Here is a 12,818-nt window from a genome sequence, read left to right as displayed (position 1 = left end):
CAATAAAAAAAACCCAATGATATAGTACAAACTTTGGTTTTTCAAAAGCCAAATTTAAAAGACTATGTTTACATACAATATAGAGATGCACAATATAGTCTGTGCTCCTGACTTCTTATTCTTTTGTGCACTATTACTGATTTCAGAAAGTCAAGTTAAATGTTCTCACAATTTTCTGCTTCAGAATTTCTTGCATAATAATATTTAAAACTTCAGGAGTGAGAACTTTACCAAGTGGCCCAGTAAACAGACTTTAACTAAATTAACTAAGCAGGGCTTTAGTTAATGCCCTGTCAAACAACAGAGCCTCACCACCACACTTTTGTATTTAAATTTCTTTGTTCAAATAGAAGACTCTTAGACAAAAGTATAAAGTTTTAGGTTCTTTTACAAAATGGAAAGTAGCAAGTCATTTTTCATTTTCAAACTGTATTTAAAGAGATGCTTGTTTAGTGTAATAAAACCCCATACTATACATTAGAAACATGGCTAGCCAATTGGCTTTAATCCTACAAAATTACAATTGGCTACTGAGTTCTAGATTTAAGCATGTGATTTTATTCTGTCCTTTCGTACTCTCCAATACAGATATCAAAAAAATTATTTGATTTTTTTCTTAAATAAGATAGAAATCACTTTTTTGGGAGGAAAACTCCATGCTGTGACAGAAAATGAATTGTTTTACATCTTGGAGTAATTGTTAGAAAAGAACTATAAAATTATGAACTTTTAGGAAAAAAATGCACTGAAAATGTCTCTAGAAAAGACATGCACGTGGCTAGGCTAGGGACCAGATGGCAGGCACTGCCAGGCACCCAGCTATAGAAATTCACAAAAAGAAGTTAGCACCGGAATCATCTCTAACTTTACAATCTCGTAGAGGCCTAAGTATAACATATAAAAACTTACATTTAACCCAAAAGCATTACCAACAACAAGTACATTATTCTCAGTGTGAAGGAAGTAGCATCATCGCTTGCACAGCACCGAAGCAGTGCGTGCGCTTATCACTCACTTTGTTTTAGACTACGCAGAGGTAACACAGACAAACATATCCCCCAAATGGGATTTCTCAACGGAGTTGCAAGTGGAACAGTTTCCCAATTAAAACTTATTCTTAGCCACATTTCCCCTTTTTCTCTCCACATGTTTTCACTGGAACTTCACAAGAACTCCAGCGTTTCAGTGAACTTCATGTCCTGCTAATCCCGCTGCTGTCTCCTGGCGTTCAGATGTGGCATGGGGCAGGGGTATCTAAAGGTAGGTACAGATCACAGGAGTGGAAAAGAGTTTGAGTACGTCACTATATAGTCAAAAATATATATTCATCCTTGTTATAACAAAGAGTTGAGTTTTAAAGAACACTCATTTATAATTTAAATTACAAATAGCCAGGACACAATATGAAATATGTCAAACTACTTTGGCTTTCAAAAAGCCCAAGTAGATAGCTCTATCGGTTACACACATGGCTACCAAATGTCCAGTGTTTTACTGCTGTACATAAATAATGACAAGGCAAAGAACAGCAACCAGTCCAAGGGCTTGCAGGCCCAGGAACCATAGCATAAGCCAAAAGAAAATGACCACGACTGGTTCCACAATCCGCTCTCCAAAATACATCCTCGTGAAGCCCATGTTGAGGAGGTTTTTGTTCAGTTCACCAAAAAGCGTTCCCATCTTTTTGTAGTCATCTCCAATGGGTTCGCCAGAGTGGTTTTGTGGTTCTTCAGCATCCTTAAAAAAAAAAAAAGACACCAAGATATGGACATAAGAAACATGTAAATACCTCCAATAACAATGATCTCACAACATCTTCTCCAAATAGCCGGGCACACACTTCTGGCAATCACTTAGTAAACACTAATGAAGACGTCCACAATCCATGAGTACATAACGTCCCATGGCAGAGGTAGTTTGCAGACAAGTAAGGCGGTGATTCTGAGAAGGGGCTACCCCGAACTACCCCATGGACTGATCTAACACAAGAACCTTTATAATAGACACTGGTAAGATGCTGTGTTCCTGGTTGGAAGATGGAGGGAGGAGCCATGAGCAGTGACTACAGGCAGTCTGTGACACAGGAGAAGGAAAAGAACAGATCTAGTATCTCTGAAAGGAGCATATCCTTGTGATCTAGAGTCCTGATCTCCAAGAATATAATAAATATGTGTCACAGAACAAATTCCCATTGTTCAGACAATGGGAATATTCCTTTGGATTGACACATTGTCTACCCCTCCTTTCAGGAACAGAAAAAGCACTCATCAGTTTCTTATAGACTTAGCTCTGACTAAATCCCCAACTAGATCATTGATTTGTAAGATGTAGGCACTCCTCCACCTCCATTCAGTCTCCAGATTCCTGGAGTTGCACCAAGGTACCTATGTGAATGAAGAATGTTTTCCTCTCTCTCCTCTGAGAGCCTGGTTGCAGAGTCCTCTTTCTGCTCCTCTCCTGTTTCACAAAGCAGGCTTCCTGGTCACTCTAACTTGGTGAACACATGTCTGTGACTCAAGCTGTAACAATTCAAGCTCAGCTGGCTGGGACTGACTAGTTACTGTTCTCAGCCATGGCTGTTCTGATCTCTCATTTGAAGCCTCTGCTAGCTATGCAGGCTTATGTGGGGCTCTTGCATAGCTTCCTGTCAAAACACTACTAAGACTGTAAATGCTTCCTGTTAATCTCATCAGGGGAAACAAAGTTTTGAATTAGGATTAATTTTATAAACAAGCAAAAGTCTAGAGAACTCAGAGCCCCAGAAAATTTCCACATATACCCAACTGTATATTCCAAGAGTATTGTTATTGCCCAATCTTTCTACAATTCAGAACATTATGCTAGTTCTTAATGTTTCCAACCCACTTCTGTGGTTTTAATATTTATCTCTTCAAAGGTTTATTTGTTGAGGGTGTGGTCTTTAGTATGATATCAGGAGGTTAAAGCTTTAATAGGTGGAACTTAGTGGGAGGTTATGCCAAATGAGAATTTGTTTTAAAAATCGATTATTACTTCTTGAAGAGAACTGTTAGGGAAGGCTTGGACCTTGTTTTGACCAAGCTTTGCATTCCTGTCCCACCATGTAGCTGTTGCTCCTAAGACTGCATTCTACCTTGAGGTAAGGCAGCCGCGGTGGAACGTTAACCTGCCTGTATCAGTTCATTAGGATTTGTAAGATCCAAAACCATTCGCTAAATAAAACACGTTTTCTTTTTAGCCTGTCTCTGGTATTTCATGACAGTAATGAAAAATTGACTAATAGTATAATCCTGTGGAATATTGTAAACATTTCTGGTTCCTACTAGGTTATAACAATAGAAAGACCAGAGAGACACCAAACAGATGAAAAGAGAAGGTAATTTGCTTGGATTAATCTTATGCTTATTAGTTCCTCATTCTTTATGTGTTCCATGATACTTAATACTACATTAAAACATACAAGTTTGTGCTTGTCTGATGGTAAGCCATTTCCTCCCACAGCAGCATCTGAAGAATCTTTGATTTAGTTTGCAATTGTTCTGTGTCAACGTCTTGATTTCTTTACTGTTTAATAATGTTGATAGTATTTTGGTTTATTTTTAAAGTTATTTTAAAAAAACCCTTTAGAATCTATTGTTGTCTACGTATTCATTGTACTTTGGGTTTTGGGAAGTTCTTGAAAGTTTCTAAGTTTTTTTTTCCCCTGTATTTTGAGGGTTTAATATGAACGAAGTGTCCAGATCAGATAGAACAGGTATTTATCTTAATGTCCTTGTAAAATGAACTAAGTCTATGCATGTGCCTGGGGTTTTCAGAGGGAGCTGTTGCAGCTCTTAACTCCAGCAGGGAGTGAGTTAACTGTAAGTCTGGGTGCAGTGACAGCAGACAGCAAGGATCCTGTAGGAGCTGCCTTGAGCTGCCACTGAGATAGCAAGGTAGTACAAGTAAATTTGGGCAAGCTGTAGTTATTGCAGCCTGAATCTATTTATATAGCATATATTACATTATATTATATTAGATATAAATATTACACATATACATAAATATATAAATAGAATATATTAAAATTCAATATTTTCAAACCAATATAAATGTATATATTTTTCAAATATATACACACTAGAGAAAATAAGTACAATGAACAAATACATACATATTGACAAAATTTAATGATTACTAAATTTTACCACCCCACTAGTGTGGCCAACTAAGAAGAGGTTACTAGGAAAATGCCCCCCAAAAATGTGTAGGCACAAGTACAGTTCTATGAAAACATCAGATTCCTACAACGAACTGAACAGAGGTTCAAACAACTCAAGGATGACACTTGCAAGCACGGGGAGGAAATGGGCCATGCTGCTAAACTAGCAAGGTCCAGTGGACCCCAGGGCGAGCTCTCTATCTACAGAGAAGTTTTGGGGTCCTCGTATATTTCTAAGGTTGTTACCTCCAGGGTAACCATGATGTCTGTAGCACTATTAATGATGTAGCAGAGTGGAGACACGGAGGACGTACCATGGACCAGTCACGGCACTACCTTGATTACTTCCATCACGATCTCTAGTCAGAGGTCAGGAAGCTGCCAGTGCTGACTTACACTCAGCACAGGTGTGTAGGGCCACACCCTCATCCCCATAAACAGCTGCTTTCTAATTAGTGATGAATGCCTCAGTTTTCAGATACCTTTTATATATTTCATCTCTGAAAAACAAAGGCTATGGTAATATTTTGTTTTACAGAAGAACATTTAACTCGTTAACCAAGCAAACTAAACATCAGTATGAGTCTTATATTTTTGGTTGTGAGCCTAGCCTTTAACGGCTGAGTCATCTCTCCAGCCGAATTCTCTCCAGGTGAATTTACTCCAGAATCAGTATGATTCTTTACATCTTTTCTCTCAGTTTTATTTTGTTCAAACTTATTTTTATCTTGTGCAAAAATTTAAATGAGGTAAAGCTATCTGTAGACTTGTACAGTTTCATAGCTTATAGTGATTGGAATCTACATTAAAATGTCAAAACATAGAGAGGAAAGAAAGGAAGAAAGAAAGAAAGAAAGAAAGAAAGAAAGAAAGAAAGAAAGGAAAGGAGGAAAGAAAGAAAGACAGACAGACAGACCCCAAGCCTTCCACCAAGCATGAAGAAAATCCACCTTGTCAGGACTGGAATAAGAAAATCTACTTCACACACAAACAGTAAACTGAAGCAGAAATCAGAAGGAGCTCTCCTTGCTCTGACATTCATCATCTGTGTTTCTGATGTGAGACTGTGTGAGACTCCAATGAAGACCATTTGTCAAACGGATGGCTCCTTTTAGTTACACAGGACTTTTAGAGAGTGTTCTCAGCGAGGCACTGACAGCCCTTGTTTGTTCATGATTGAAGACATACACAGAAAAAATATAAGAGTAACCCAACTGATTCAAAATCCTTTTAAAATTTTTCGTTTGTTACATGTGAGTGTGTGAGTGTGTGTGTGCGCAGAGGGTGTAGATGTGTGACTAATGTTTGTAAGGGCATACACAGCACCACATGTGTGGTGGTCAGAGAATGATTTTGTGTAGCTGGTCCTCTCCTTTCACCTTTTTCAGTTCTGGGGACTGAATTTATGCCACCAGGCTTGTGTAACAGGCAGGCAGATTTACTGGTTGAGCCATCTTGCTACCCTCAAAATCCCTAATGATAACAAATTAAGGGTAACCTTAATTACATCACTTTCATACTTTAGAAACCATGAATAAAAAGGTCAGGTTCCATAAGCCTACTAATAAAAAGAAGACACCGTTTTAAAATACTGCATACGAATATGCAGATAAACCATGGCTGTAATATCAGAGGACACAGATGGCTACAGCAGTAAACACTAAGACTGGATTTATCTTTGGTCACATGAACCCATGGAAGTCATAATGAAGAAGGTGAATTTACTCAAGTACACATGCCAGGATGTACACCAAATAAAAGAGAAATGCTTTTGAACAGTGCGGTAGCTTGTGAATTGAGCTTTACTAATTGAAGGTGAAGTGTTTCAGCTTCACTGGCTTGCTAGTCTCCTGGCCTCTGATCCCTCTCAGCCAGTCTCTTACTTACCTGATGACTCTTATCAATCAGCTATTACTTCCACTAAGCTAAGTGGTCAGTTGTTTTTCTCCAGTTGCTTTCAGGGATTTCTAACTTTCAACACATTTTATCTCCTCAAGTTTAAAGAGTACGCAGATTTGCCTAATAATGTATATACCTTAAATTTTTTCATTGAGTTGTAGAAGTTTTATTTTAAATATTTTGTCTTCTGAAGTGGAAATTTTTGGTCTCTAATTCTTTGGAGACTCAGCTGTGTCATGTGATGTTCTGTTCTGGAAACTGTCTCATGAGGGGATGTTTTTGCTGAGGCAGACACATGAGACGATGTTTTCCTGAGAACAGACACGTGGTGTTTTTCTGGAAGTAGCCTGGAAAAAGGGCATTCAATGTTTTGCTAGAGAAGATGCTTGAAAGAACAGGTGATGTTTGTAAAGGGTATAAGGATAACCCAGCAGACAGTGGCATTGGTTCACCTTATCCCTCTTTTGTTGGTCGTCGCTGGTCCTCACTGATGACACTAACCTTGCCGTTCTTTGATGGTCAATGTTTGCTGTGACTTCATGGAGTGAGAAATGCACCAAAAAAAAAAAAAAAAAAAAAAAAAACTTCTGGTGGTGTTCTGGCAGCTACTTGCTGCTTCCACAGACTCAGGGCAATTGGCAGAGACTGGTGGTTTCTTCTGGATTGGTCTGCCATTGCTGACTCATGAATGGTGTTTGCCAGTATATTGAGCTGCTGCTGCTGATTCACATGAACTGAACTGGTCATAGCCTGGTTACACGGATTGGGTTTTCTCCAAAGAACTATTTCTAAACAGGCCCACATCCTTCTTTGCTCTATTAACCTTTCCTTTCCACTACCTCTGGGAGGTGGGCTGAAAAATAGCCTAAAGGAACCTTTATTAAAGGTAGGTTTTGAGAAATCTACGCCTACATACTATCTTGTCTTTCTCAATATCCCCATTACCTATTTGTTGATGTGACTGAAGTTACCTGCGGCAGAACCTTCCCCTATTCAATAAAGATTTCAAGGAGCCAATCACTAGGCGAGTAGGCGGGACTTCCAGGTTGGAAAGGAGAAGAAGGGAAGCAGGAGAAAAGATAGTTTTTGGACAGGAGAGATGATGTAGGACAAAATGTGAGAATGTTTATTATTTTTAATATCAGAGGATGATCAAATTTTGGGGATAAATATTTGACTTTTGAGAACCCATGTAGTCAGATGGCTCTTAGTTCTTCTATTAGCACTTTAAATACGGTCCTCAAAGGTTCCTCTTCTCTCCTTGTTATTTCTCACATATGCTATTTTTCTTAATGTTTATTTTATGCATATGAGTACTCAGTCTTCATGCACATAGGGAGAGGGCATCAGATCCGATTACAAATGCTGATGAGTCACCAAGTGGTAGCTTGAATTGAACTCAGGACCTCTGGAGGAGCAGCCAGTGCTCTTCATCGCTGAGTCATCGCTCCAGCCCCTCACACATATACTATTAAATGGACGACATTACCATTTCTGCTCTGCAGTTTTACCACGTTCTTTAGCTTTCATTACGTTTAAGGAAAGTTAGTAGGAATCAAATCTCCAAACAATTTACTTTTTCTTAGTTGTGCTTAATAGTTTAAATTTTACACGAAGTTTGTTTCTTTAAAAATTCAGAGGTGTCAGAATTAAACTAAGAATGTTCTGTGTCAAAATGATCTCTTCTGTTTCTACATGACAAAAACAAACATATAAACAGACAAGTGAAAACAAGGCTACCTTCAGCACAACCTTTGTCATCTCATCGCTTTCAAAAAGGTGTTTGTCCAATAAAATCAATTCAACAAGATTTCCCTGGTGGCAATAATGTATTAATTAAATGACTATACTGTTAACTTCAAGAGACTAGCAATAGAAGTTAGTATTAAGTAAGAATATTTTTTGACCAAAATGTGATATTTTAAAAGTTACAAAGTGCTTTTGTATTTTGGCTTAAGTTGAATAAAAATCAATTTTGAGAGGAGCCGGCAAAATCTTAATATTAAAATATTTAGGTTTATATCTTTAAAGGGGAGGTGTTTAACTATCTTTACATTATATCATAAACTGTGGTTGAAAAAAAAGAAAAAACCACAAACAAACAAACAAACCCTAACTGAAAGGACTTTAGAACAACTTGCAATTTCAACTTGCCAGATGGTGTGGTACACGGGCTTCTTTTGAAAAGCCAATGTTGTCCTGTCAAAGAGAGACTATTATCCTATCTATCCCTTCTCCGGGGCTGATCAATTTATTTGTGGAACAGAAAACCTCCACCATGTAATCCTGTTTAAGAAAAATCAAATTCTCCAAGGTCATGCTCCTTTATTTAGTTGGACAACATATCTTTCTTTTGGAGAAGAAAATAAAGAAACAACCCTTGACAAACAGACAAAATAACAACAACCTTTCCTTCAATATGTAATTGCTTGTAAGGATTAATTTCTTCGATTTTATTTTTCTTTATCTCAAAAATGAAATACAGTGCTAATCTTGAAAACCAACAAATAGATGAAGTTTTAACTGATTTTATAATGGTCATTAATAAAATGACCATTAATTAATATGTATTAAATAGCGCATGCTAGCGGGCCAATGTTTTAATTATACTGATATTCAAAGAGTAAAGGAGCAGAGGGGAAGAGACTACATAACTTAGTGACAATCGCCTTATCGCTGGTGGAGGGACGCTGCATTTGGCAGCATGGGTGTAATAACCATTCCTAAGCCCTGTGCTAACTGGCATTTGCTTTATCACTATAAAACCAACTGTGTGGTTGTTCATATTCTACTGGCCTTAATATATTAGTTTTTATAGCAGTTTAAATAGTTATATGTATCTTCATCCATTTGATTTAATAAAAAAATTTAAATTTGTCTTATATGAGGTTGCCTATCATACTGTACCTACACTCAACTGTAATACTTATGACTTGTTGGGATTTAAATTTTCCTTAAAAAGCAAACAAACCAACAACAACAAAAAGCCAAAACAAAATCCAAACCATTCTCTAACCTTAATCCTATCCTTGTCTGTCAGAAGAAATCAGAAGCAAGAGAAGTTGGCAGAGTCCAAGCATGTATAGGAGTGAGGGCCCAGGTCTGAAATCCCGGCGACTCAGGAGGACCTCCAGTTCTAAGGTCTTTGAGGGCAACTGAATGAGACATGTCTCAAAATAATAAAGCAAGAAGCAAGTACCCTAAGCTCAACCCAACTGCCACCAAAATAAGAATCAACAGAAAAGACTAGAAACAGAAGAGACATCAGAAGCTGATAATATTCCACTTTCTAACTATATACAGTAAAGAGAGAAATGTATTTCAATCAACCAGAAATAACCACCATCTCTTCCCTACCAAACTTTTTTGACTTTGTAGTAATACACTGAATAATAGCTCAGAGCAAAGAACTTCTGCAGAGTGAGCTCCAGGGACCATGGTGAGGCTGCCTACAGACATCATAGGTTTGCTTTGTTTTGTTTTTAATCCATTAAATTACACAGAGATTAAAAAAAAAAAGAGCAAGAAAAATGAGGGAAAAAAAAACCAAACCCTGGGAGTTACTTGCTAAGGCCTTCTGTACTTAGGTCTTCTCTTTTTCCACTCAATCCACTCAATTATTCAACTCAACCTATCAAAAGAAAGGTTGCTTTGAAAAATGTCTTGTTTCGTTTTTTGGTTTTATAGATAAGGGGACACCTGACTATCTTACTAAGGAGTTATGAATTTTGAAAGCCTCTGAATTACTTGGATGTTTGGTTCTTTTGGCTTATATTTACTCCTTGCAATCTAGAACCATAGTCTACCATTACAATTATGAGTTTAGCCCCTGCTCTTCCTCATTCCTCTCCCAGGACTCCCAATCTCCCTGTTCTGTGTTGATGGTAAACACTGTGCCCAGGCGCCTTGTTATAAGATCATGTCTCATGGTTCCTAGTACTTTTCCCACATTCCTGAATCCTTTCAGTAACCTCTCATTAACTGCATCCAATTTCTCATGTGAAATGACCCATATCTTTCCACTCTTATATTCTCCTTCCTAAATATACTATTTCTGTTTAAGATTCAATTTACTATCCTGTCTTCCTATTATGTATTTATGCTTTGTTGTATGTCTGTCTATGTATTTGTATGTGTAAGTGTGCATGTGTTCACGGCATGAACATGGGGGTCAGAGGATAGCTTCAAGTTTCTCTCATGGCCTTGTTTAAGACAGGGTCTCTGTTGTTATTCACTGCTGCATACCCCAGGCTAACTGGTTCCCAGTCTGGCCATTCTTCTGTCTCAGCTGCCCATCTCCCAGGAGGGCCATGCTAAGATAACAGCTATATATGCTACTGTAGTTTTTTAGAATGCGAGTTCTAGGGTAGCCAAATACAGGTTATCAGACTTGTACACCAAGTGCTTTGGCCACTAAGCTATCTCTTTAAGTTAACTCATAGATTTTATACCATAACATATACTTTTTATTCCTATAGTAAAAAAAGAAAAATAGAAGATCTTGATTTGATGACTATTAGACAAGTTACACTTTCCTTTAGAGTATTGACAGAACATTTTACCTAGACAAAGACTAACTCTTAAAAGTACTGATGCTGCTGTCTGAACATAATATAGTGAAAAATGTTTTAAAATTTATGCTTTGTAAATAATTTTTTGTTGAGGTTTAGAATAGAGTTTTCCAGTTTGTACCTAGACCACAAAAATACAGTTTACAGGTATTTATAAGCTCTGTTTCTCACAGTTTAGAATATGCTGGGACATTTGTAAGAAACATTCAAGTATAAATGGTCGTTGCTAGAACTAAGTTCCTTTAAAATTCATCTCTTTTCTAAGGCCTATAATATTATTTGTTTAATCAAAGTCAATAGTACTTAAAAGTCTGATAATTTTTGAAAACTTACACAAATACTATTTATACAGTGATGTTTGGAACTGTTCATTACATCATTTATAATAAAGGTTTCTTGAACTGATCTTTCTGCCAAGTCTAGTGACTTGTTTGATTCTTTTCTTTGTTGTTCTGAAATAACCACTGTGCAATTCTTATTAAGAAAAATGTCTCAGTTATGAATCATTCGACTAAGTGGGAGAAACTGGTTTTAATAGCTTTCCATTCTTTATAGCTCTAAGGGATCTGCAGGGATCTACCCTTATAGATAAAGAAAAGTGTACAACGAATGTGTACACTTGTGCGTTGGATGTGATGGCAGGTTAGACTTGCCTCTGTGTGAGCCGATGAAGTAGTCAGAATATGAAAAAAATACACCATATCCCAAAGACAGGAATAAAGGAAGAGCTTGGGAAACCCACAGAGGGAATGAAAACATCAGAAAAGATCAGAAAAACAGGCTGGACAATTCATGTACTTGAACTCAGCTTCTGCCATGCTCCTTGATTGTGGGAAGGGAAACCTCCAAAGAGTAAACCGGATAAAAGCTGGGTATCCCCCTCAGGACAAGTCCATGGCTTTTACCATCCTCAAACCCACTTGTGGGTGTCAGTGAGACAGTGATTTCTCTGGCATATGGGTCAGAAGTGGAGAGAAATCCCATTTTGTTATGTTCTATGACTCATAGGGCCTGGAACTATCTTGAGAGAGGAAGTACTGTTAAAAACTGACTGCACAGCCGCTGACCAAATAAGGGAGACTTAAGTTGGCTTGATGCAACTCCTGGGTAAAAGAGAGTTAGAAGACTAGAGTCAGATGTTGACAAGCCAAAGGTATAGATGGGAGGAGGCTAGCTCCGGCAGGGAAGTACACAGGACAATAGAGCTTCACTGTCAGGTGGACCACAGATTTCATCAGCTGAGAATAACCCTGGTGTCTGAAAGCTTGAGTTCAAGGCCTGTGGGCCGATGAAACCCTGGAGCCAACTTATCTCTTATTCATTGCTGAAGAACTTAGGTGCTCAGAATTTCCTGGAGTGTACTTGATACCAAAGGCTGCATCACTCCAATGGAGTGCTGAACGCTCGAAAGGATGAAGATAGTCCCATGTCTGTGCCAACCTCACTGCTGTGATAGCCTTCCACATTCCTGATGCACTTGAAAGACACCCTCTAGCCAAAACATTAGCTGTAACAGTCCCTGGTATGGAAAGAAAGGGGTGAGATGTGAACGAACTACTTTAGGAAGAAAGCTCTGGTGGATATCCAACACTTGTCCAGTCACAGAAAGAATCCACAAGTTCAATTGCTGCCCCTGCCCCCAACGCTGGGCTTTAAACTCCACTACCTTGTGGCTCTCTTTTTCTGACTCCTATGATTGCTATCCCTATTTTTACTCAATGTTTAACAGGATTCTAACATTATATATTACAGTTTTGATTTTTTTGTTATTTCTCTTCATACATTTGTCTAACATTATTTACACTTTATAGGATTATCACTTTTCCTTAGCCCCCTTGCTGTTTTCAGCCTTTGTACCCATGATTCCCCTATATCTTCCTCAACAAGTAACAGTACTTTGGCACTTTTTACTCCTTTTTACATTTATGTAATGTGCAGTATTGGCATTTTCATCACTGAGATGCCTTGGTTTTGATTTTCCTCCTTTCTGCCCCAATCTCTTGTTCTTTTTTCTTCCCGCCAATGGCACCCTACTCTTTTCTTCCTCTCAGTTACTTAGCATTGCGTCTCTGTTTCTTCCTTTTCCATGTCATCCTCCTTTCTCTCATTCATTCGCTCCCAAGCATTGTACAGTCACGGGTGATGTATTTTAAGTGTTTCTTCCCCTT

The 12,818-nt window shown here is 38.0% G+C and overlaps 1 protein-coding gene across 1 annotated transcript in view; it reads right to left on the bottom strand.

Annotated features, from left to right (window-relative positions):
- Positions 1–370: 370 nt before the first annotated feature.
- Positions 371–12,818, bottom strand: part of Fam241a (family with sequence similarity 241 member A) — a 32,480-nt gene continuing 20,032 nt past the window's right edge. Inside the window, exon 2 of the mRNA XM_032897348.1 lies at positions 371–1,737. Within this exon, the coding sequence (XP_032753239.1) occupies positions 1,492–1,737 (246 nt within the window). The 3' untranslated portion in view covers positions 371–1,491. The remainder of the gene's footprint in view (positions 1,738–12,818) is intronic.

This window comes from Rattus rattus, chromosome 3 (genome assembly GCF_011064425.1).
Source record: "Rattus rattus isolate New Zealand chromosome 3, Rrattus_CSIRO_v1, whole genome shotgun sequence".
In the NCBI taxonomy this organism is placed as follows: Eukaryota; Metazoa; Chordata; class Mammalia; order Rodentia; family Muridae; genus Rattus; species Rattus rattus.
Note: the sequence above shows the minus strand (reverse complement) of the source record. Positions and strands in the feature narration are given on the sequence as shown.